Source organism: Balaenoptera physalus, assembly GCF_965194825.1.
Source record: "Balaenoptera physalus genome assembly, chromosome: 5".
Taxonomy (NCBI): Eukaryota; Metazoa; Chordata; class Mammalia; order Artiodactyla; family Balaenopteridae; genus Balaenoptera; species Balaenoptera physalus.
Genome location: NC_138884.1, coordinates 18,856,607 through 18,883,597, shown reverse-complemented (window position 1 = coordinate 18,883,597; position 26,991 = coordinate 18,856,607). Strand labels below are relative to the sequence as shown.

At 34.9% G+C, this 26,991-nt stretch overlaps 1 protein-coding gene and 1 pseudogene across 6 annotated transcripts in view; one reads left to right on the top strand and one right to left on the bottom strand.

Moving 5' to 3' along the window:
- Positions 1-26,647, top strand: part of EIF4E (eukaryotic translation initiation factor 4E) — a 117,881-nt gene extending 91,234 nt beyond the window's left edge. For 3 of the 5 annotated variants that reach the window (XM_082461901.1, XM_082461899.1, XM_082461898.1), the window contains 6 exons: positions 8,536-8,642; positions 15,159-15,254; positions 17,505-17,568; positions 19,280-19,393; positions 22,435-22,574; positions 24,753-26,647. In XM_082461901.1, coding sequence (XP_082318027.1) covers positions 8,536-8,642; positions 15,159-15,254; positions 17,505-17,568; positions 19,280-19,393; positions 22,435-22,574; positions 24,753-24,867 — 636 coding nt within the window. In that variant the 3' untranslated portion in view covers positions 24,868-26,647. The remainder of the gene's footprint in view (positions 1-8,535; positions 8,643-15,158; positions 15,255-17,504; positions 17,569-19,279; positions 19,394-22,434; positions 22,575-24,752) is intronic. The other 2 variants (XR_014263596.1, XM_082461900.1) reach the window with 2 other exon arrangements.
- Positions 19,404-22,376, bottom strand: LOC309660779 (replication protein A 32 kDa subunit pseudogene; annotated as a pseudogene). The gene has a single exon. The product of its transcript is annotated as a replication protein A 32 kDa subunit pseudogene (transcript).
- Positions 26,648-26,991: the final 344 nt, after the last annotated feature.

Below are 26,991 nucleotides of genomic sequence, written 5' to 3'. Positions count from 1 at the left end.
TCAGCAGTTGTGGCGCATGGGCTTAGTTGCTTCGCGGCATGTGGGATCTTCCCGGACCAGGGCTCGAACCTGTGTCCCCTGTATTGGCAGGCAGATTCTTAACCACTGTGCCACCAGGGAAGCCCTTTCTTATAATTTAGGTAAATAAGAGAATTTGCAGTATTTCTTAACTTTGGGAGGAAGAGTATCTTTTTTCTTTTTTGAGCACCCCGTGAGGCATGTGGGATCCCAGTTCCCCGACCAGGGATCAAACCTGTGTCCTCTGCAGTGGAAGCTCGGAGTCCCAACCACTGAACCGCCAGGGACGTCCCAGGAAGAGTATCTTTTATTCACACATCCAACCTCACAAATCCATATATACCCAGTCCTTTGGTAGGACCATCGTTAATATTTTAAACTCCACAAGGCATCATTATTATTATTCCTTTGAACTATTAGTAGTCTTTTATATATTTACCCACGCATTTACCTTTTCCAGTGCTTTTCATTCTTTTTTGCACTTCCATTCTCTCGTCTGGGAACTTTTCCCTCTAGCCTGAAACTTTCTTTTGGTGTTCCTCTTACTTTGGACCTCGGGTGTGAGAGTGTGTTTGTTTATGAGTTTGTGTGAGTCTGACTTTACTTCTCTATTTCTGAAGGATATTTTTCCTAGGCACTGAATTCTTTTTTCTTTTTTAAAATAGTTATTTTTTTGGCCATGCCAGGTCTTAGTTGTGGCACACGGGATCTTTGTTGTGGCGAGTGGGATCCTTAGTTGCAGCATTCGAACTCCTTTTTTTTTTTTTTTAAGAGAAACAAAGTGAACAGTTTCATTTACGACACTATTTACAGTCCTTTCAGCCTCTCAATATTCTAGGATAGTATATAATGATTTACATAACTTCTCTCTGTAACATCATAATTTGCGTCAAAAATCTTGCTTCCAGAAGAAAATTCTTATTACTTAACGTGAATCCCTATAATATTTATTGTAAAAATGCCAATTCTACTATTAATAATAGAGTAATAAAGTCAGTAATATGTCTATGTAATAATATGCAGAGAGTAACAGTTTATCTTGTCATCAACTTAATAAAGTCCAAACATTCCCAAAGCAACCAGGATTTTGAGAATTACAGAGTCTGGACATCATTGCTTGCAGTTACCCAGTTGTCCACTAGAAAGCTGGTATAAACTGGCACTAACATTTTTAAGTGACTTTGGGAATCACTTTTACATATAAAAAATTCAACTAAAAAAAATCAAAGAAAAATATATGGTATTCCAAGCATTGTTCTTTATAATATTTCAGCTTTTTGCATTGATTAAAATACAGTCTGAGACAGAGTAAAACTGTGTTCAACAATTTCCAGAAATACATATAGTATCCATACATATGAAAAAGACCCACCGCAATAAAACAAAATAATATTTAATATTTCAAACATTCAGAAGCATATGAATGCATTAGAAAAGGTCTTTGAAAGCTACATAATAAACCAGTAGTTAAATCAGGAGAGGGATCCTAGGTTTGAGTAAGGTCAAAGGTGAGTTTTTAATTTCTGTTGATTTTTTTTCCCCAAAAATCGAATATGTGTGTGTATATATATATATATATATATATATATATATATATATATATATATATATATATATATTTTTTTTAGACAGTAAACATGGTTTGTTTTTGCTTCTTTCCAATAGAATACATTTGATCACTTTTTTTTTTTTTATAGAGCAGGTTCTTATTAGTCCTCAGTTTTATACACATCAGTATATACATGTCAATCGCAATCGCCCAATTCATCACTCCACCCCCCCCCACCCCGGCTTTCCCCCCTTGGTGTCCATACGTTTCTTCTCTACATCTGTGTCTCAATTTCTGCCCTGAAAACCGGTTCATCTGTACCATTTTTCTAGGTTCCACATATATGCGTTAATATACGATATTTGTTTTTCTCTTTCTGACTTACTTCACTTTGTATGACAGTCTCTAGATCCATCCACGTCTCAACAAATGACCCAATTTCGTTCCTTTTTATGGCTGAGTAAGATTCCATTGTATATATGTACCACATCTCCTTTATCCATTCGTCTGTCAATGGGCATTTAGGTTGCTTCCATGACCTGGCTATTGTAAATAGTGCTGCAGTGAACATTGGGGTGCATGCATGTGTCTTTTCTGAATTACGGTTTTCTCTGGGTATATGCCCAGTAGTGGGATTGCTGGGTCATATGGTAATTCTATTTTTAGTTTTTTAAGGAACCTCCATACTGTTCTCCATAGTGGCTGCATCAATTTACATACCCACCAACAGTGCAAGAGGGTTCCCTTTTCTCCACACCCTCTCCAGCATTTGTTGTTTGTAGATTTTCTGATGATGCCCATTCTAACTGGTGTGAGGTGATACCTCATTGTAGTTTTGATTTGCATTTCTCTAATAATTAGTGATGTGGAGCATCTTTTCATGTGTTTGTTGGCCCTCTGTATGTCTTCTTTGGAGAAGTGTCTATTTAGGTCTTCTGCCCATTTTTGGATTGGGTTGTTTGTTTGTTTAATATTGAGCTGCATGAGCTGTTTATATATTTTGGAGATTAATCCTTTGTCCGTTGATGCATTTTCAAATATTTTCTCCCATTCTGAGGGTTGTCTTTTCATTTTGTTTGTGGTTTCCTTTGCTGTGCAAAAGCTTTGAAGTTTCATTAGGTTCCATTTGTTTATTTTTGTTTTTATTTCCATTACTCTAGGAGGTGGATCAAAAAAGATCTTGCTGTGATTTATGTCAAAGAGTGTTCTTCCTATGTTTTCCTCTAAGTGTTTTATAGTGTCCGGTCTTCCATTTAGGTCTCTAATCCATTTTGAGTTTTTTCTTGTGCATGGTGTTAGGCAGTGTTCTAATTTCATTCTTTTACATGTAGCTGTCCAGTTTTCCCAGCATCACTCATTGAAGAGGCTGTCTTTTCTCCATTGTATATCCTTGCCTCCTTTGTCATAGATTAGTTGACCATAGGTGCATGGGTTTATCTTTGGGCTTTCTATCTTGTTCCACTGATCTGTGTTTCTGCTTTTGTGCCAGTATCATATTGTCTTGATTACTGTAGCTTTGTAGTATAGTCTGAAGTCAGGGAGTCTGATTCCTCCAGCTCCGTTTTTTTCCCTCAAGACTGCTTTGGCTATTCGGGGTCTTTTGTGTCTCCATACAAATATTAAGATTTTTTTGTTCTAGTTTCGTAAAAAATGCCATTGGTAATTTGATAGGGATTGCATTGAATCTGTAGATTGCTTTGGGTAGTATAGTCATTTTCACAATATTGATTCTTCCAATCCAAGAACATGGTATATCTCTCCGTCTCTTGGTATCATCTTTAATTTCTTTCATCAGTGTCTTATAGTTCTCTGCATACAGGTCTTTTGTCTCCCTAGGTAGGTTTATTCCTAGGTATTTTATTCTTTTTGTTGCAGTGGTAAATGGGAGTGTTTCCTTAATTTCTCTTTCAGATTTTTCATCATTAGTGTATAGGAATGCAAGAGATTTCTGTGTATTAAATTTTGTATCCTGCAACTCTACCAAATGCATTGATTAGCTCTAGTAGTTTTCTGGTAGCATCTTTAGGATTCTCTATATATAGTAATATGTCATCTGCAAACAGTCACAGTTTTACTTCTTCTTTTCCAATTTGTATTCCTTTTATTTCTTTTTCTTCTCTGATTGCTGTGGCTAGGACTTCCAAAACTATGTTGAATAATAGTGGTGAGAGTGGACATCCTTGTCTTGTTCCTGATCTTAGAGGAAATGCTTTCAGTTTTTCACCATTGCGAATGATGTTTGCTGTGGGTTTGTTGTATATGGCCTTTATTGTGTTGAGGTAGGTTCCCTCTATGCCCACTTTCTGGAGAGTTTTTATCATAAATGGGTGTTGAAAGAAAGGTTTTTCTGCATCTACTGAGATGATCATATGGTTTTTATTCTTCAATTTGTTAATAAGGTGTATCATATTGATTGATTTGCATATATTGAAGAATCCTTGCATCCCTGGGATAAATCCCACTTGATCATGGTGTATGATCCTTTTAATATGGTGTTGGATTCTGTTTGCTAGTATTCTGTTGAGGATATTTGCATGTGTATTCATCAGTGATATTGGTCTGTAATTTTCTTTTTTTGTAGTATCTTTGTCTGGTTTTGGTATCAGGGTGATGGTGGCCTCATAGAATGAGTTTGGGACTGTTCCTTCCTCTGCAATTTTTTGGAAGAGTTTGAGAAGGATGGGTGTTAGCTATTCTCTAAATGTTTGCTAGACTTCACCTGTGAAGCCATCTGGTCCTGAACTTTTGTTTGTTGGAAGATTTTTAATCACAGTTTTAATTTCATTACTTGTGATTGGTCTGTTCATATTTTCTATTTATTCCTGGTTCACTCTTGGAAGGTTATACCTTTCAAAGAATTTGTCCATTTCTTCCAGGTTGTCCATTTTATTGGCATAGAGTTGCTTGTAGTAGTCTCTTAGGATGCTTTGTATTTCTGTGGTGTCTGTTGTCACTTCTCCTTTTTCATTTCTAATTTTATTGATTTGAGTCCTCTCCCTCCTTTTCGTGATGAGTCTGGTTAATGGTTTATCAATTTTGTTTATCTTCTCAAAGAACCAGCTTTTAGTTTTATTGATCTTTGCTATTGTTTTCTTTGTTTCTATTTCATTTATTTCTGCTCTGATCTTCATGATTTCTTTCCTTCTGCTAACTTTGGGCTTTGTTTGTTCTTCTTTCTCTAGTTCCTTTAGGTGTAAGGTTAGATTATTTATTTGAGATTTTTCTTGTTTCTTGAGGTAGGCTTGTATAGGTATAAACTTCTCTCTTAGAACTGCTTTTGCTGCATCCCATAGGTTTTGGATTGTCACGTTTTCATTGTCATTTGTCTCTAGGTATTTTTTGATTTCCTCTTTGATTTTTTCAGTGATCTCTTGGTTATTTAGTAACGTATTGTTTAGTCTCCATGTGTTTGTGTTTTTTCATTTTTTCCCCTGTCATTCATTTCTTATCTCTTAGCTGTGTCATGTGAGATCTAGTTCCCTGACCCCGGATTGAACCCGGGACCCTTGCATTGGGAGTGTAGAGTCTTAGCCACTGGACCACCAGGGAAGTCCCCTCCTAGGCACTGAATTCAAAGTTGACAGTCTTTTCCCTTCAGCACAAGGATGTTATTCTGTTGTCTGATGGCTTCCAAAATTTCTTTTGAGAAGTTAGCTGTTATTCTTATTTTTCCATTGAAAGTAATGCGTATGTGTCTTTTTAAAATTTTTCTTCCTAACTGCTTTTAATATTGCCTCCTTTCGTTTTCAGTAGTTTGAGTCTAATATGCCCAGGTCTAGTTTTTTGTTTGTTTGTTTGTTTGTTTTTTGAGGTGGACCGTTTTTAAAGTCTTTATTGAATTTGTTACAATACTGCTTCTTTTTTTTTTATGGTTTGGTTTCTTGGACATGTGGCATGTGGGATCTTAGCTCCCCGATCAGGGATTGAACCCACACTCCCAACATTGGAAGGCGAAGTCCTAACCACTGGACCGCCAGGGAAATCCCCCAGGTGTAGTTTTGTTTGTATTTATACTGCTTGGAGTTCCCTCAGTTTTTTTAATCTGACTTGAGTCCCTCATGTAATTTGGTAAATTTTGGTTATTCTTTCTTTCTGTATTCTTTTTTTTTTTTTTTTCACACACACACACACACACACACACACACTGTATTTTATTTTTACAAGAGATAAATAGACTGACACCAAGCATTGTACATGGATGACCACAACAAAAGCAACAATGATTGCAATTACCAAACATGAAACACACTCATACTATGTCATAATATTGACATTCAGTCCAGTAATCCTCCACTGTAACAGCTCCTTTACTTTGCAGTGAAAATTGATTTGTATATTCTTTGCCTCTGAGTCCTTGTGGGATTTTTTTTTTTTTTTTTAAATTCAGACAGAAAGTCACAAAAATTATACTCATCCTCATCAGTTCACTCAGTCCCATGTAATTAATTGTTTTTTTTTCATCTTGATCTTTTGTTAGCACTTTTATGAGTTCATCAGTTTTTCATCAGAGTTCTGAAAATGCTTATTCATTCAGTTCAGTCTTTCTGTATTCTTTCTGTCCCATTCTTTCTTATCTTGTCCTTGAACTTTTTAACCATCTTGACATTTCTTACTATCTGTTTTCCCCTCCTCTGTGATTATTTGAATATTTTCTGTTGACCTGTCTTTGAAGTTCACCAGTCTTACATTCTGTTGAGTCGTTTCTTGTTATTCAATAAGCTCTCAATATCTGACATTGTAGTTGGCAGTTCATTAATGTCTATTTGATTCTTTTTAAAAATTGATTTCAATTCCCTTTTCAAATACTCCTATTTTTTCTATCCTTTTTCCGCATCTTCTATTTTATTTATTTGTTTGTTTGTTCATTTGTTCATATTTGTGGCCATACCATGCGGCTTGTGCGATCTTAGTTCCCTGACCAGGGATCGGACCCAGCCCTGGCAGTGAAAGCATCAAGTCAACCACTGGACCACCAGGGAATTCCCTCCATCTTCTATTTTACCATAGTAATCATAGTTACTAAGACTTTGTCTGCTAACTCTGTTAATCTGGATTATGTATCTGATATCTGGATGTCTTTCTATGGACAGTTTAATCTCGATCATTAGTTGCTATAAAAAATTTTCTTTGTATGTTTAATAATGTTTGATTGTTTGCTAGGTATTGTAGATAATATTTATAGAGGCTCACGCTTCTGTTATTTTCCTCCAGAGTATAGAGAGTCCGGTTCTTGGGGGCAGTTAATTTATTTATCAGTAGATTACCTTGATCCTGTCAGGGATTAGTTTTAGGATTTGTTAGGCATATGTATTTCATCTGTTACCTAGGACATGGCCTTTCTTGAATTTCATCTGAAAGTTGAGGATTTTCAACCATCCACTCTGGCTGAGTCTGAACTAGTTTTCCTAATGCTGTTCAGGCTCTGAAGTCTTGGCTCAGCTGTTCCCTGCTAGGCTACCCGGAGTTGCACTCTGAACATCTCAGTTTAGGAGTCATAGCCAGGGACTTCAGGGATTTTTACATAGATTTTTGAGGCTCACTTCTCTGCAGCTCACTTTTCTCTGGTACCCTGTCCCCCAAACCCACCTGCCTATCAGTCCCTAACTGTTGGCTATTTTCTCTGTTCACTCAGACTGCCTCTGTCTGGAGACCATCATTAATTTTAAGCTGGTAGAGTAAGGAATGGCATTTGGTAATGATCATCTATTTGAAGATGTAAATTGATTGTGATGAGGAAATGCTGTTAAAAATGATTGGTGCTCTGGTGCTGTTAAGGCATTGGCTACTCTGTGTATGTAAATTTTAGGGCCTTTAACTACTCTGTGTAAACATTTAAATTTATTCTGTTAAGTAATCAAGCCAGTAAGTTCCTATTGGTGTAGGGTTGTGATCATTGGCATTACAGTTGTGAGCAAAATCAAGATAAAGCCCATGCTATGAGTGACTTCATAGGCTAGTAAAAAGTAGTTACTGGAGGTGTCTTGTTGATAAGAAAAATGTATTTTATTTTGTAAAATGTGTATCACCTGTCTGCTCCTGAAGTCATTTTTTAGATGATACATCTCTCATTTACAGAATGTTGTTAATGTGAACATATTATCTGTATTGTTTTGCTAGTTGGATTTAAATCTGATATCCAAACCCTTGTTGCAGTGCCCTCCTTTTTTGTATCAGCTTTTGTTTCAGCTTCTGGTCCCTTTTCTTAGCTATGTGTTGATACCAATTTACAGTAGGGTGAAGAGTTACATGGATTAATGTGGAGAACACTTATTATTCCCAGCCTCCTTTTTTCCCTGACATTTTCAGATGACAATTATGTCTAGCCTAGAAGAATTTAAGTTCAAGCCAATGTCCAGCTTTTTTGCTTAGGGCCAATTGAAAATGACAGAAGTTGCTGAACTTTGTTACCATATATAATAACAGTGTAACATGAAAGCAAGGACCTGTGTAGTATTGTCTTGATCACTTTATAAAGATTTTTGTGTTTGTGTCATTGTGATATAGTTAATATACTCTCCAAACTTTAGTTGTATCCCCCCCACTTCCACTATGCACCGTGTTTGGTATGTTAAGAAAGGTACTTGATTTTCCCAACTTTTTTCCATGGTCTCTAACAATCTTATATTAAAATGTGTAAGTGGAAGATAACAATATACAAAATTATTATTATTATGTTTTTAAATTTGAGAAACCTTTTGTTCATAATGAAGAGATGCTAGAATGAAGAGTCTGGTGCTTAGAGTTTGATCTGTGGTCTATTTTATCCAGTGCTTCTCCTGTTAATTCATTCTCCTTAAAAAAAATGTGGACAATATTGGTTCAAATTTATTTAGAGTATTGCTGTCATAGGAATTAATTTTTCACAGCATTGTGAATTAACTATATTGCAATAAAAATTTAAAAATAAAGAAATTTCTTAATGTTATTTCATGTTAAGAAGTTCATAATGTTTAATTATTTTCCACTAGGAAACCACCCCTACTCCTAATCCCCCACCTACAGAAGAAGAGAAAACAGAATCTAATCAGGAGGTTGCTAACCCAGAACACTATATTAAACATCCTTTACAGAACAGGTAAGCTTTCTGACACATAGGTGTTCTGACTTAGGCAGCAAGGTAAATGGTGGATGGGACAGGTTTGGAGGGAAAAGTTAGATGAGACTAGTTTTAGATAGGTGAAGGATTCCGTTTTCATTTGGATGACCCATGTCTAGCAAACAGTTTTATGTGTGAATCTTGAGCTCAGATAGTAGAACTTTGAAAGAGTGGTTTGAAATTCATTGGTAATTGATGGTAATTGAAACCACAGTAGTAAATGAGTTCTCACAACAGAGGCTTGGAATATTAGCACATAGGGGATTTTTTTGAGTAAGAATGCCTATGAAGAGAACAGTCTTGTGGTTGCCAAGTGGGAGGGGTGTGGGGGAGGGATGGGCTGGGAGTTTGGGATTAGCAGATGCAAACTGGTGTATAGAATGGATAAACAGCAAGGTCCTACTGTATAGCACAGGGAAGTATATTCAGTATCCTGTGATAAACCATAATGGAAAAGAATATGAAAAAGAATATATGTATATGTATAACTGAGTCACTTTGCTGTACAGCAGAAATTAACACAACATTGTAAATCAACTGTACTTCAGTAAAATTTAAAAAAAAAACGAATGCCTTTGAAGGGTATAGACATATAAACTGTATAAACTAGGAAAGAGTGCTTGGTCATGGAAACCTAGCAGATGGTTTATTTTAAGGACAAGATAAGCATATTTGCCACAGAAAGGTCAAATGTTCATTGGATTGAACAATAAGTCCTTGCTAACATTGGAGAAAGTTTAGTAGAGCAGGTGATGGGAAAAGATTGGCATAGTTTGAAGAGTGAATAGAAAGTATACAAATGTATAGAGCAGGAATAGGCAATTTGAAGTTGGTCTGTGAAGGAGAAAAGAGAGCTAGGGGATGTGGAGTCTGGAGATTGGTTGGTTGTATTTCAGAGAAGTTAGGTGAGGAAAAGAGGAGAGTTTAGGATGAGTTAAGTTTTCATAGTTACTGTGTAGTAGTTTAATAGTTCAGTATATGGTTTTTCCTATCTCTACCCTACCACTTCCCAGTATGTTTGTGTTTTTACTTAATTGTCTTTCTGGCTTACATGATGAAAATTAACACAGATTCACTGAGAGCTGATGGTGGGAAGAAAATGGCAACTCAGAAACATTGTAAGAATCTGGAGGAAAGTAAATTGGAATTAACTTTTGAGGATCTTTAATTCCTTTCATTAAAGGAATTAACTTCTGAGGATCTTCAGTTCCTTTCATTCCACCCACTCCCAGGCCTTTTACTGTCTTTACTTTAAAGATCCCACGAGACTGTCTATAATTTAGTTTCATTTATCTGAAAAATGTGTTGTCCTTTTATGTCCCTTTATTTTTTTATCATTTCTTCGTTATCATGGTAGACCTATTGAAATAATAGTCCAAACACATTCAGTAGTTTTTTCATGGGAGACCTGTGGTTCAGCAGTTCTCTAGACATTGGGAATTGTCAGCTCGTGAGTGAGATGTCAAAGGTCAAATAGTCCATAAAGGGTAAAAATTCTTCCTCAGGAAAGCATTGTGCCAAAGGTAATAGTTGAACAGTTGATTAGTGGCAATTTCATTTAGCTAACCTAGCAGCAGTACCAAAACTTTTAAAGTATTTTTTTTCATCTTTTCAGTGGTATATAAAAAGCTAGCTCTGTCTTCTGACTGTGAACACAGTTCTTAGTATTGCTGTTTTGTGGGGAGAAGTAATCAAGGCATGTATCCCTCATAGCTTAAGTGAAATCTGAGAAGAGATTCCTGTCCTATCAGTGAACAAACTGATTAAATCCTAAAATGAAGTTTGTGAGAATTTCAATTTCTCTTATCAATTCTATTTCTTGTGTAAAATAGTATCATATGGAAAACTATTTTAAGACATTTTGGGTTCCAATTTTGGTAGTTTCTTCACTATTTACTTCTTGTAAATATAGCAGAATTATGTTTTCTTTTTTAAAAAACCACTATAATTATTATAAGAGAGATTAAATCATTGGGGTACAAAGTATATAAAGTAAAAGTTCTCCACTTTTTTCTGATACCTTCTTCCCCATTTTGCTTTTTTCTCCATTCCCCAGAATAGTCAGTGTTAAAAATTTGGTTTGTATTTTTCCAAAACCTTTCAATATGCATATATACTTTTTTCATATAGATGGCCATACTGTTGAGTTTTTTTGTTTGTATATGCAGGTTTTGACTCATTATTTTAAACCACTGCCTTGTATTAAATGAATATATAGTCATGTATTTTATCAGGCTTACATTAATGTGTATATAGAATTTTTTTCTATTTACAAACAGCGCTATAACGTATACGTCCTTATATATTTTTTTGCACTTGTGTGAATATATCTAGGGTAAAATTTCAGAGTTCTTAGGTTAAATACTACCCTTTAACTACCTTTGTAGATATTGCCAAATTATCCTCCTTTATCAGCTTAGACTCTTAACAGTTTAAGAGTTACTGGTTTCTACATCCTTGCCAACACCATCAATCTTTTAAATTTAATTGCCTGTCAGATTGGTTCTAGTCTGATTTGTGAAAACAGTGTCTTATTGTTTTAAATTTGCATTTCTTTTATTGAAATTTCAAAACATTTTTGTTGAAAACAATCGCTTATTTGTGTTTTTACCTGTGAGCAGTCTGTTCAGTTCTTTTGTCTGTTATTTTCTTTGGGGTTTTCTTCTCGTTTATTTCCAAGCATTGTGTATTAAGGATGTTGACCCATTCCAGGGGGGATTAGGTTGAAAATGCATTTCCAAATCATTTGTCTTTTAACATTGTCTAAGGAGTTATGTTATTTTAGAGGTTTTTGATTTTCATGTAATCAAATACCAGCTTTCTTCCATGGTTTCTGGGTTTCATGTCAGTCTTAGGAGAATTTTACTCACACAATTATCCTATTTAATAGCTGCCTAGCAGTCTCTTGCATTTATTATATTATATATATTATATTTTATTTAAATTTTACTTCTTTGGGCTCATGACCCCTTTATATTCTTAAAAATTGTTGAGGATTCCACAGTGTTTTGGTTATGTAGATTTTTATCTATTTTCATTTGCTATATTAGAAAATAAACGTTTAAAAATGTAAAATTATATATGTACTTAACCCATTGCATGTTAATTAAATAATTTTTATGAAAAAAATTTATTCAAAATAAAAAATACGTAGTGGGAAGGATACATAAAAAATACACAGTGGGAAGTATTTTTGTAAATCTTTTTAAGTGCCTGACTTAATAGAAGTCGGCTGGATTTTCATAGTTGCTTCTGCATTGTCTTTAGAGATAAGTTGTTTCAGAGAAAGTATGAGAATAAAATACGGCCTCAGACAGGTACATGGTTGGAAAAGGGAGGAGAAATTTTAATAGCCTTTTAAAATAATTATGACTATCTCCTTCCTTTGATGCTAGGTTTCTTATATGTTAGCTGCATTGTAGAATCTGAAACCATATCCAAGAACTTTTTCTACTCTGTTACATTAAAATCCATTGGTCTCTCTTGCATTTGGAATGTATCCTTCACCCATGCACACCACTGGTCATTTGGAAAATATTGGTTCAGTGAGTTTGCACATCTTCCAAATATTGGCACTTTTCATTTTATGATATCAAAACAATAACATTAATTATTATCACTACCTAAACTCATCAGAAATATCGTCAAGTTTTATTAAGTTGTTAAGCTCACAGTGACACATGCAGGCTTTCCAAAATTCTGATTTTCTCCTGAAAGCTCAAATTTTAGCAGCTGGCTCAATCTGTTCATTTTTCAAGGAATAGTCATGGTTGATCAGCCAATCTTCTTCCAAGTAAAAGTGGTGCTCTTTGAAAAAAGTAACTAGTTCACCTCACAACTCAACTGCCTAAGCATTGTATTGATATTTGGTATGCAGAAATATTTTTTGTGCAGAAAGAGACATGTACACAGATTGAAATTTAACGAAACCAGTAGTTTTTACTGCTGGTTTCCATTCAGTGGCATTCTTAACTGAAACTGACATTATTACTGTGAGAGTTGGTGATAATAAAGGATACAGTGACTACTTGTACAAATTGGTGCCACTGTATAATTCTTGCTATGTACGGCACCGGTAGGTTTACCAACCGTTGCTTTTGCATCATCAGTGCAAATATCAAGACAGTGAAAAATAAAATGTCTTAGCATTTTTATGAAATAGTTTTTACTCATCAGCGCTCCTTGAAAGGGCCTTAGGATCCCCTAGGGACCTGTAAACCACATTTTGAGAACTGTTGGTAGGCACTTAAGATGTTTCCAAAATTTTCCAAAATTAAGAACATTCCTGTACAAACATTTTTGCTTAGTTATCCAATTATTTTCTTAGGATATATCTTTATATGTTTAATGGCTGAATGCAGTTTTTTTTTTTAAGATGGAATTAAATTTTATTATTATTATTTTTAATTGAGGTGTAACAGTTTCAGATGTACATGATTTAATATTTGTATGTATTGTAAAATGATCACAGTAAGTCAACATCCATCACAATACATATTTATAAATTTTTTTTTCTTGTGTTGAGAACTTTTAAGATTTAGTCCCTTAGCAACTTTCAAATTTGCAATGCAGTATTATCACCATGTTGTACTTTACATCCCCATGACTTACTTATTTTACAACTGGAAGTGTGTATCATTTGACCCGCTTCATGCATTCTCCCACCCTTGTGCCTCTGGGAACCACCAATCTCTTCTCTGTATCAGTGAGCTTGGGGTGGTTTTTTTGGGGGTAGTTTGTTTTTTTTAAGTTTTTTTTTAAGATTGCACATATCAGCAAGATCATACAGTATTTGTTTTTCCTGTCTAGTGTCTGATTTATTTAACTTAGCACAAAGTCCTCAGGGTCCATCCATGTTGCAAACAGCAAGATTGCCTTCATTTTTATGACTGAATAATCCATTGAAAATGTATATATATATATACACCATATTTTCCTTATTCATGCCTTGATGGACATTTAAGTTGCTTCCGTGTCTTTGCTTATCATGGGGGTGCACATATCGTTTTCAAGTTAGCGTTTTCATTTTCTTCTGATAAATGCCCAGAAGTGGAATTGCTGGATCCAGTGGTAGTTCTATTTTTAAATTTTTGAGGAAAGACTGAATTAATTTTAGAAATCCAGAGTACAATACTTGACACAGTGTGTGTATGTTTAATAGTTTTTCTGCCTTTGCTTTTTTAAAAAAAATTTTTTCCTTGATAGTGGGTTGGCAAATACAAATTATCAAGTAGGTGCTGAAATGCATCTCATTTTTATGTCTGAGATTATCAAGCATTAATCATAAAGTTATGAAATATATGTCCACTTGGAAACCTGTCTTCAGACAACATTTTTATCAATGAGTAAGTGAAATTCCCTTAGAAGTGGTATAGTAATTCAGAAAATACAATTTTACTAAAGATGAATCATACTGGGATGATAACACTTAAGTGTAACTTTTATGTGACATGAGTTTGCCTTCAAAGTATTAGAATAAAACTTTTTTAGACAAAGTATATACAGATACATAGAAACTGGTGTGCATTATTTCAGAATATATCTGTGGTAGCATTACTCAATGAATCCCTTTATTATATTCCCATTTTGTATGAGTTCCCCGCCCCCCCCCCCCATTCCTAGTGCTCTCATTTCTCTCCTCTTGTTTCTCTGTAAATTCAGCTTCCCTCTTCCCCACTTTCCTTTCCAGTTAAGTGCTCCTGGTCTGTTTTTCTTAAATAACTGCTTAATTATCTCTATCATAGCACTTAGGACATTGTAATTGTCTCTGTACAACATTTCTGTGAACTCTCTGTGGGATGAGCCTCAGTGGATCTCTAAGTATAGCAGAGAATCTGTTACATAGTAGGTACAAAACACATACTTTTCATTTTATTTATCTATTTATTTATTTTTTAGCCGCACCACACAGCTTGCAGGATCTCAGTTCCCCAAAGCCCCAAATCCTAACCACTAGGCCACCAGGGAACTCCCAAAATATATACTTTTTAAATGAAAGAAATAGAGAAAACTACTCATTTGCTACTATAAATAAAATTTTTATTTACTTTATTTATTTTTAATTGTGGTAAAACACATATATAAATTTACTATCTTAACCATTTTTAAATGTACAGTTCAATAGAGTTAAGTACACCCCCATTGTTGTGCAACCAATCTCCCCGAACTCTCTTTATCTTGCAGAAAAACTTAAACTCTCTACCCATTAAACAACAACTCTCCATTCCCCTTCCCTTTTAGCCCCTGGCAACCACCATTCTACTTTACTACTCTGGGTGCCTCATACAAGTGGATCATACAGTATTTGTCTTCTTTGATGGACTCATTTCATTTTCCTTCCTTTTTAAGGCTGTTTAAGATTCCACAGTACATTTTGTTCATTCATCTGACAATAGACACTTCCCCCTTTTGGCTGTTGTGAATAATGCTGCTTTGAACATGGATGTAAAGCTACCTCTTTTTTTTTTTTTTTTGACACTGACTTTCTGTTTTTAGATGGGCACTCTGGTTTTTTAAAAATGATAAAAGCAAAACTTGGCAAGCAAACCTTCGGCTGATCTCTAAGTTTGATACTGTTGAAGACTTTTGGGCGTAAGTAACCATTCATTTTAGGATGTTCGTTGTCTTATTAGTTGTGTAATTTTTCATTTTAAGTTGCATTCACAGAATGAAGGGTAAGGTGTGAACAGTTAATATTCACCTTTTTGTTTGTTCATCTTCTCACAACTGTTTGAATTGGTGATTATTCCTCATCAGTTTTAGAAAGCTTCCGTCTTGTCGTCTTTTAGCTCTGCCTGTTCTCTATTCTTTGTCCTGAGATCTCTTTCGTTGAGAATCCTTTATTGTTCCTAGAACTTCCAACAACTTTTAGGAGCTTGTCCCATTTCTTGGTTGCCTACATACATTTGCCCTATTCTTAGGTATTCCAGAGCTTTCTTAGGCCCTCATTTCTGCAGATTCTTTCCAGTATAATATCTGGATTTCCTGTGATAGAGATTCCAAGATTTCAAAGGCTGAACTGCTCATAATTCAGGGTTTGTCAAATAATGACAATATATCTGATGATAGTTTATTAATTTCATTATACTTTGTGATCAACATCAAGAAGAATAGTTGAAATATTTTTGAGATTTTGTTTCAGATTTAGGAAAAAGTTAAGATTTCGGGGTCTTAAATCTTTGCATGACTTCAAAATATAATTTAAAATGATAAAGTTCTTTTCAGGAGGTTTGGGAATATTGATTCTTTAAAAACAAAGTTGATTTAGTATGTCTTATTTGCTTGAAAAATGTATGGGGAGAAACTATTTGAGAACATGAAAGATACAACTTGTTAAAAACATTTTTAAGAGCTGTAAATTACCTAGCAGTTATCTAAGTATTCTGATTTGTTCAGCTGGTGTATTTTGGATCATACCAGTGATGTGATTCTTATATTTTAATGTTAACTCCCTGAGTGTAGCACAAAGACTAACAGATTGTGATTAGAAAATTTATGCATGTAATGTATACTTCCTCCAGGGCAGAAACAATTTTCTGTATATTTCTAGTGCTTTGCCCATATTAGGCATTTAGTATGCATTTGGATCGCTGAAAACGAAGCATAGAATAATTAGAGAAAACTGTATATTGAGACCACTTTGAGTGGTCACTTTTAATTGAAAACATTGTTTAAGAAATTTTTTATAATTTAATTTAGATATTTCACTAGCTTGAAGGTAGAAGCCTAGATCATTTGATCTCCTGAAGTCTATCACAGCAAAATTGTTATAAAACTGGCAACAGAGTAAGAATGCTTTGCCTGTCTCCAATATTTTATACAGAAGTGATGATCTTAGCTATATGACTAGTGACCATGGGTGGCGTTATTATACTTAGTTAGATATTACTATTTGGGAAGTAGTTTAAAAATACAGATTCTATGGTTCCATCCTATATTTAAGGAATTAAAATCTCAAGAAGTAGGGTAAGGAACTGTTTTTTATATTTTTTTGGTTGCTATTTTAATAAATTTATTTATTTTTGGCTGCATTGGGTCTTGCTGTGTGTGGGCTTTCTCTAATTGCGGTGAGCGGGGCCTACTCTTAGTTGCGGTGCGTGGGCTTCTTATTGCAGAGGCTTCTCTTGTTGTGGAGCATGGGCTCTAGACAGGCGGCCTTCAGTAGTTGTGGCACACGGGCTCAGTAGTTGTGGCACACGGGCTTAATTGCTCCATGGCATGTGGGATCTTCCCGGGCCAGGGCTCGAACCTGTGTCCCCTGCATTGGCAGGCAGATTCTTAACCACTGCACCACAAGGGACGTCCTGTTTTGTTTTTAAAAGCTCCCCAAAAGATTATTATGCTGACTTAAACTAGTAATGGTGTGTGGTGTTTGGGAACCATTGATCTGTTCTGCTCTTGGATACTTTCAAGGATAATAATGTTGACTTATTTTAGTCATGCAATCCTGATGGTCAGGGAGTTTGTCTTGCTTTCTCTTGATTTGTCTTTTTGTGTGTTTAAAACTGCTCATTAGCCTCACGGATTCTTTCATCTACTTAAAGCCACTTCATACCTCTCTTTTCAGTTTCTTGTATATACATATGTATGTATTCAGTTAACTAATACATCAAAATTGTTAGAATAAAATTATTAGAAATATTTTCTTGAAAATCATCAGATGTTGATTCTTGAAGCTGTTACTAAGATCTGTTTGGTCCATTTCAGAAATTGACTTCATGGGGGTGGGAAGTAAACATGAGTTTTTATCTTATTTTTATCATATTCTCTGAATGTATATGTACGCACCTAAACTTTGCATTACATATGCTACGTTTATAATTGTTCTTTTCTTTTACCTAGTCTGTACAACCATATCCAGTTGTCTAGTAATTTAATGCCTGGCTGTGACTACTCACTTTTTAAGGTATGTTTAATTGGTGATTTCATATATTTATTATAAGACTGGACCATTCAGGTATTCATTAAAAAATCTTGCCATAAACTTAGGAATAGTTAATGTTGTGATGCTTGGAGAATAATTAAATTAGCTTTACCAGGTTTTAGCATAAATATATTTTGCCCTATTTTAGTATAAATATTGGGTTGGCCAAAAAGTGCCTTTTTGGTAAAAATAAAAGACACATTTTTTTAAGTAAAAATAAAAGACACATTTAATTTAGTTAAGACATGTTTTAAAGTAATAGAACTACATTTGAAGCCCCGTAATTCATAGGTCTAGTTGTCTAGTTAAATTAACGTTGTTCTGTTTTGCCCTTCATCAAAACGTCTAGTGTTTTTCTTCTCTAATTGTTTTTGTTTTTCTTCTCTAATTGTATTTATTCAAGGCATGTTTTTCATTTTCTCCAAGAACTTTATTGAACAACGTATTCAGCCTTTGGTGTGGTTGGTGGTGGTTCATTCAGCTTGCCCAGGATCTCTCCCATTCCACGTTATTGTGCAGTATCCACTTTTCATCACCTGTCAAAACTTGTTTTAAAAACGGAACGTTTTCATTACGTTTAAGTAGAGAATTGCATGCTTGAATACGTTCAAGAAGGTTTTTTTAACTTATGTGGAACCTAAACATCAAAGCGATTCATATAACCAAGCTGGTGTAAATGATTGTCAGTGCTTGATTTTGATATTTTGAGTATGTTGGCTCTCTCCTGTGCGGTATTATGTTGATTGTTCTCAGTTTATGTCTCGATTTGATTGCTGTCGACTTCAGCTGGTCTGCCTGACCGTGCAGCATCGTCCAGTGAGAAATCTCCAGCACAAAACTTTGCAAACCACTTTAGACACGTTCGATCAGTCACAGCGCCTTCTCCATACACTGCACAAATCTTTTTTTTGCATTTCAGTTGCATTTTTACCTTTCTTGAAATAATAAAGCCGAAAATGTTGCTTTTTTTCTTCCATCTTCAATATTAAAGTGGCTACATGAAAATTCACCAGTTCTGATAAGTCTTTTTTTAAATGCACGCTGATATGACAGCTGTCACATACAATCTAACGAAATTGTTTTGAATGAAGTTAAAGACAACTGAGTGCTACTAGATCCATCTTACGGAAAAAACCAAATGAACCTTTTGGCCAACCCAGTTATTGAAATTAAGTGAGAGTCAGACTGTATGGGCACATCCTGTGATTGATTTTGAGGAGAACTTTGATCATCCAAATGGATCATCCAATCCGTTTCTTCTTTATATATTTGAGTAGACTGAAGTCCAGAGTTTGTCAGGAATTCTTAGCCTGGAGTGTGTGGGTCCTTGAGATATTTATGAGTTTTGTCAGCTGGTAGTGGGTGGGACAGTCATTAGCTCTCTGAAATTGTGTAAGTTTTGTATATATTTTCTAGGTATAGAAATGTATACAGCTTCTCAAAGGTATCTGTTACTCAGAATGTTTTAGAGCCTCCAAATTAAGTGAAACCCAAGGTTTGATAGTTAACAAGTGCCCAAGTCAGGACTCTAATTTTGCTTTAAGTCTTGTGTGCTTTTTTCCCCACTACATCAATGAACAGTTTTATGGATATAAAGTGAATAGTTAATAGAGTTGTTGCTTGCTGTTTCTAGTGATGATCTCAAGTTAAAGTAACAATATTGTCTCATAGTGTTGTCTCCCTAACCTTGTAGGATGGTATTGAGCCTATGTGGGAAGATGAGAAAAACAAACGAGGAGGACGATGGCTAATTACATTGAACAAACAGCAGAGACGAAGTGACCTCGATCGCTTTTGGCTAGAGACAGTAAGGTTTTAAAATTATAAAGCTGTTTTGGAATACTTAAACTTAACTTATGTTACATTTTACATTGGTTACTTAATTCAAGACGAGATAAGGATTCCCACTCTAGCTAAGCCAGCACTTAATTTTGTTCTGTCCTGTGAATCTTGTATACTTCTTACATACTAGTACAGTGAAACTCCCTACCACATATTACACATCCAGAAAGTGATTGGCAGTTGACTCACCTTCCAGAATAAGGTCATCTTGGTCATTTCATTAAGTTCAAAATTATAGAACCTCTCACATTTTGTATGATGTAAGTTTTTTTACAATCCTCTTAGAGTATTGCTCTGTATACTAAACTTTTTAGATCAATGAAGGAAACAGTGAAATTGTAGCTTGATATCATTCAGCTTATATGTTGTGATGTAACTTGGAACTTTTGGTTTCATACGACATTTATTAAATATGAGATAATAGGCATTTTCTCTAGTGAAAGTTTTCAAACCCCAAGCTTTTAGGAGCAGGGATTATAGTCTCTTTTGTATCCTTATCACTTGACAGTGTCTGGTTTATAGTTAGCCCTTACTAAGTTGAGCAATAATAAATACTTCAGTGAATGGCTTTTTAAAGAAGAAACTTAATTTTGCGGGAATTCCCTGGCGGTGCAGTGGTTAAGACTCCTGGCTCCCAATGCAGGGGGCCCGGATTCGATACCTGGTCAGGGAACTAGTTCCCACATGCATGCCGCAACTAAGAGTTCATATGCCGCAACTAAGGAGCTGGCAAGCTGCAACTAGGGAGCCCGAGAACTGCAACTAAGGAGCCCGCCGGCTGCAACTAAGACCTGGTGCAACCAAATAAATAAGTTTTTAAAACAAGAGACTTAATTTTGGTTTTGGGAGAGATTATCAGTAATTACCATTTTAGAATTCTGCATTAAAAAGTGATTTCAGTTTTGCAGGATGACAAAAGTTCTGGAGATTGTTGGTACATTGTGAATATACTTAATGCCACTGAACCGTACACTTAAAAATGGTTAATATGGTAAATTTTATGTCATGTATTTACCACAGTTTTTTTAAAAGTTAGAAAATGTTCATGAAAAACAACAAGAACAAGAGATAATTAAACAGCTTTTTCAGTTATTCCATTAATATTTGTTTGCTGGCAAGTATAAGCAGTAGCAGAGCAAAGTGAATATTAATAAAATAATTCACCTTTTATGTGCCCTGACATCAGTTGCCGAATTTGCTAAAAAAGTTAACAAAACTGATCATGTTTTTGGTATTAAAGAATCAAATTAACAAATTTTTTAAAGGCCAGGACAAAAAACTATATATCTATAAATATAATTTAGGCATTCAGAAAGTCGACTCTTTTTTTTTTTTTTTTTTTTTTTGCAATAGAACTTTTATTAAACATATGAATGTGCTTATTTTGTACAAAATACATATCTTACTCTCTGCCCCAGGAAACCACCATTCTAGAACCCCATGCTTATAAAAACACACTTTGGGCAGCAGTTATGACAAAGTGAAAGAAAGTGCAATTCTGGAAGTAACAACACATAACCAAAGTGGGGAACAAAAACAGGCAGAGGTTAGTGGGCTTCATGGCTAGCTCTCTGCTGACAGGCCCTAGTCCTACTCTTAACAGGAAACAATTTAGGAATAAAAACTCCTGCGTATTATTCAAGTAATACCACCCAACCCTCTTAGTAGCATCCCTCTTCCAATTCCATTTATCCTGATATTGTAACTAACTAATTTGTAACTTCTTTAAGAAATTCCGCCCTGGTTTACATCCCTGTCAGTTGCCCATATCCCTCTGAGCTTCAAAAACACAGAACAGTAGTAAGTTTCAAAAGGATGTCAATTGAAACCTTTTATAGATGAAACCTGCTTCCTAGAAGTCAACCTGCCAAATATATGCACAGCTGGAGACAAGAGATGGCATAAAAAGTCCAGCTGGAAAATATCTCGGGTACCCAATTAGATCCAGTTATTCTGCGTCTGTGGATTTAAAATGATCATCATCCATAGTGGAATAGATGTGTCCCTCGTTGCTTAGAAAATCCACCGCTTGCTTGATTGAGGCTACGGTCATGTGTTGGAGCTGATTCTTGAGATCCTGAAAGTTCAATCCTTCAGGCCTTGGGCAAGCCTTAATCAAATTCAGTACCTGGTTCTGGGCCACAGTGAGGCCATTTGCTGGCATGAAGCTGTTCCCACCAAAGTTCCCAGCTTCACCCATTCCTGGATTGCTGATAGGTGCTCTCCCTGCTGAGGGCTGGCTGTTAGACTTGCTCAGCATCATGTGTGCATCGACTACTTCCAGAATATGTGTGGTGAACTCATTCATATCCGCCAGGGGCATGATCTTAAAGGCTACCAGACTTTTCTTGTTCTGAAAAGATCTCAGATGACCAGCCACTTTCACATATGTTTCTGGAAGAACCACAGTGTTTTCACTGCTGGCATCATCTGTGTCAACCCACTGGCGAACATCCATGGGTGCAGCCGTCATGTCATCTATTTTGTAAACAATGTTGGTTGCAGCCTTCTCTGCATTTCTGATTATCCCCACAATAGTGACCTGTGAAATCTCAACATTTCCAATTTTGAACACTTCATCAACCAGAGTAGCAGAAAGCAGCTGAGATATGGTACAGAGTACAATATGCTGAGCTCGGGCTCTAGATTTCTTTTCGGCCTGGGAAGGTGTCAGTGATCCAAAGCCCCCAGGGGACTGTGTGTAGCCTCCGGCTCCCCCAAAAGAGGAACTGCTATAGCTTTCAAATCCACTGGTCCACATCTTCGTCACGATTCCCTCAGGAAAGAGTTCCAGAAGGTTCCGGCCTGGTGGGTTCCCCTAACCGCCTCCGGACCCTGCGGCGGCCGCTCCGCTATATCTACTTTCGCAGGAGCCCCAGAAAGTCGACTCTTGATTTAAAAACTTTTTCAGTTTTGTGTATATACAAATACTTGAGACATTTGCAGCTTAATAAGCTGTTTATCATCTATTGAATGTAATTTGAGATTTGGGTTTATTCTTTTAAGCTGCTGTGCCTTATTGGAGAATCTTTTGATGACTACAGTGATGATGTATGTGGAGCTGTGGTTAATGTTAGAGCTAAAGGTGATAAAATAGCAATATGGACTACTGAATGTGAAAACAGAGAAGCTGTTACACATATAGGGTAAGTTTTGCTTTTTGTGTGCTTCTTTTAAAATAGGTAACTAGAAGCAGAAGTACTTTTTAAATAAAAAGTATTTATGTAGACCATTATTTTCCTTGTTTTCATGAACACTTTTATAATCTTGAACTGCTGTGCATTGGTATTCAGTGTCTTATTCATATTTTTTTCACTTCCGTAAAATTTCTTTTTCCTAGCAATGGGGTATATAATCACTATTTTAGCATGTAGCATTTTATTATTTAGCATGTGAGAATATGTCTTTTTTTGCCTTACTTTAAAACCATAATGCTAAATGTATAATACTCAATAATTTGGTGAATATTGGCAAATAGTATATGTATATTTTGCACACGTGTACACGTACGTAAAATTTTCATTGAAGTTAAAGTGACAGTAGCTTGGTTTTGTCCATATTTAAAACCCACATGTATAAATTTTAAAACTTTTTTTTGGCAAATATTATTATTTGCAAAAGTTGCCTGTTGTCCCCGCCCCCCCATCTCCCCCACCCCCCGCAAATGTCAGTCGGTGTTAACTAGGATTTTCTTTTTACTATATTTAAATTAGTAAAATTGGACTTTAAATTTTGTGTTAAAATTAAGTACCAGTCATAAGTCACAATATGTTTGGTTTGCCTCTTTGCATGTTGATTTTTCAAACATTATGAATTCTCCTGTGAACATAATTCCTCTCTGGATTAAAAGATGTGGGGATTTTCCAGGTTTCATTCTCTACGGGGTTTCTTATAAGAGAAGGTTGATTGTTGATTCGTCACCATATTCCTGATCTTTCTGTCAGCCTTAAAACTTACTGACTGTGGGGGTCGCCTGTTTCTTTGAAAATGTGTTAAAGAAACTAAGTATGAACTTCTTTCCTCAGAAAGTTTTTTATTTGTGTCAATATTAAACATTTTTGAAATCTCTATAAAACTTTTGGCCTCACTTTTTCAAGGAAAAAATTTTTTTCACCCTTTTAAGTTGCATGGCTCAGTGCTCTTTCTGGCATTTTTAGTGATTAAGTATAATCGAGAGTAATACATTATATCCTAATATAAATCTGATAATAGTTATAATTTTAGTTATCATAAAATTATTTTTAAATACCCTATTCGAAGGAAGGTAGTAAAGTCTTCTGAAGGGTAGAATATGAATAAATTTTCCTGGTATCATACTGCTAGAGTATTTAGCTCCATGAAAATGTATATCTCTTTATTTTTGTTTCATTTTGGTGCCTATTTTTAAAATTTTGCTATTTTTTCTCAGATACCAGATTCCTAACTTGACCTATGATGTTCTCATAAGATCGTATGATGATCTGTCCCCAATTTTACCTTGTCAGCCTTATCTCTCATATTTACCTTTCTTGTGAGCTGTAGCCACACAGCCTTATTTTTGTTCCTCGGCCTTCAGATGTGCTTCATTCTCTTAGCATTATACTTTGACCTCATGAGTTTTTAAAAGGAGAGATTTCTCTGTTTTCAAAGAGGAGATTAGATCCTCCTCGTTAATAATATCACAGCCCCTGTGCTTACCCTCTTTGATACTCATCATATTTGTTCTTAAAATAGAGTCACATCTTATTTGAAAATTAGGTTGTAGAGTTAATATATAAGGCAGAAATCATGTTATGTTCTAAATTATCCTGAAAATATCATAAATCGCCTTCACAGTGTTTAATTTTTGTGTGTGCATTCTTGTCGGTAATAGGTAAGGTAAATGTAATTGCAGTAACATACAATATTTATTAAGGTTTATATGTAAAATATAATTGAAGCATTTTAGATCAGAAAATTAAAACGTGCATGTAATTGATTTTGAATACATTAATTATGCATGTGGTACAGCTCCACCATTTGTATTTGTGATTATTTGTTTGTAAATAATCAAGTACTCTAAACTATAAACACCATGAGCCTAGAGACTGTCCTTGCTTTGCTTATTATTAATCTACTGATAATTATCACAGTACCTGATACATAGTAGACTCAAATATTGGTTAAGTGATTAACCAAGATTGTTGTGAAAATGAAGAGTAAATTTTGCTAAAAGGAAAAAGGTGTGCAATTTCCTATTTCACTCTCTAGGTATTATTTTTTAATGTAAAGAATAATAATACTGGATTTGGGGTGTATGTTTGAATAAAAATTAATGGCTACTTTTCTTCTTTTTCATTTTCTAGGAGGGTATACAAGGAAAGGTTAGGACTTCCTCCAAAGATAGTGATTGGTTATCAGTCCCATGCAGACACAGCTACTAAGAGCGGCTCCACCACTAAAAATAGGTTTGTTGTTTAAGAAGACACCTTCTGAGTATTCTCATAGGAGACTGCGTCAAGCAATCGAGATTTGGGAGCTGAACCAAAGCCTCTTCAAAAGCAGAGTGGACTGCATTTAAATTTGATTTCCATCTAAATGTTGCTAAGATATAAGAGAAGTCTCATTCGCCTTTGTCTTGTACTTCTGTGTTCATTTTTTTTTTTTTTTTTAATTTTGGCTAGAGTGTCCACTATCCCAATCAAAGAATTACAGTACACATCGTCCCCAGAATCCATAAATGTGTTCCTGGCCCACTCTGTAATAGCTTAAAAGAATTAACGATTACACACACATTTGACCCATCTACAATATTAAAGAAAAGAATTTGCATTTCTATACCTTACAAGAGAACGATTCTGTTTATGTTCCATTGTATGCAGGAGCATATTTTGCTGGTTTGAAAGAGTATGATGCATACAGTTTTCTAACAATTTTCTTTGTTTCTTTTTACAGCATTGTCTGTGCTGTACTCTTGCTGATGGCTGCTAGATTTTAATTTATTTGTTTCCCTACTTGATAACATTAGTGATTCTGATTTCAGTTTTTCATTTGTTTTGCTTTTGTTTTTCTCCTCATGTAACATTGGTGAAGGATCCAGGAATATGACACAAAGGTGGAATAAACATTAATTTTGTGCATTCTTTGGTAATTTTTTTGTTTTTTTGTAACTACAAAGCTTTGCTACAAATTTATGCATTTCATTCAAATCAGTGATCTATGTTTGTGTGATTTCCTAAACATAATTGTGGATTATAAAAAATGTAACATCATAATTACATTCCTAATTAGAATTAGTATGTCTGTTTTTGTATCTTTATGCTGTATTTTAACACTTTGTTATACTTAGGTTATTTTGCTTTGGTTAAAAAATGGCTCAAGTAGAAAAGCGGTCCCATTCATATTAAGACAGTGTACAAAACTGTAAATAAAATGTGTACAGTGAATTGTCTTTTAGACAACTAGATTTGTCCTTCCTTTTATTTCTCCATCTCTATAGAAGGAATTTGTACTTCTTATTGCAAGGCAGTCTCTATGGTGTCTTCTTGTAGTGTCTTCCACATGAATAGCGTAAGTTTGGAGCATTAGTTTGATTATTATGTTTATTTTAATTTTTAATAAATTGAATAGGTAGCATCATATATATATGGAATTAAATTGATGTGGCTATCTTTTTTTTTTTTTTTTTAAGTAAGGTAAGAGGCACAGTCCTTCAGTCTTAGGTAAATAATGTACTCTTAATATGTTAAAACTCATGAGAATTGCGACCTTAGTGCATCACCATTTGATTGGTAGGAATAGCAGTTGTAAAACTTGGTTGCTGAATTGAGATGTTATTTTTCAAGTGTCCAAATGACACCATAGGGAAAGAGTTACAGGTGGTGGGGGGCGTATGCATTAAGAATTTTGTTAGTGTTGCTGTCTAAATAGAATTATAATAAACAGGTTATGAACGCTTGTATTTATAATGATGAATTGGTGTAGTATAGATTTATGTAAACTTGAAAACTTGATCTACTCTTTATAGGCATCATTTGAAAGCAAATTTGAAAACAGTTTGTTTATAATAATTGTATATTTCAGATCCCGTAAAATGAAATATGGCTATATTGTAGACAAAAGGGTAAGTTGAACTGTAGGTAGAATGAGAACCATTAATTGAGAGGAAATTTTGTCTTCAGATGGTGATTATGAATTAATCATTTTAAAGCTGAAAAGTTTGACAAAAATCCTGTATAAAATAAACATGAAATTAATAGTATTGATTTTATTGAAGAATTTAAAACAGTTTAAAGGGTACCACAAGCTACCATCTGAGTACTTGCAATACCACAAACACCCCTTGTTCAGTATTCTAGAAATAACTGAGTCTTTTGTGCTTATAATCTCAATATACTGTACCTAGTAATATCTGTTGTTTAAGGTTGGGTGATTGTTTAAGGTGATTTATTGTCTTTGTTGATATATGTAGTTGTGAGCACTTCAAGAGCTTGCTTAAAAGTGACCGTGGAGGTGGTAGTGTGTGGGCAGTGGGTGGCACTGGAGGAATATATCTATTAGAAATTAATGCTTAATTTCCTTAATTCTAGGATGCAGTCCATTTTA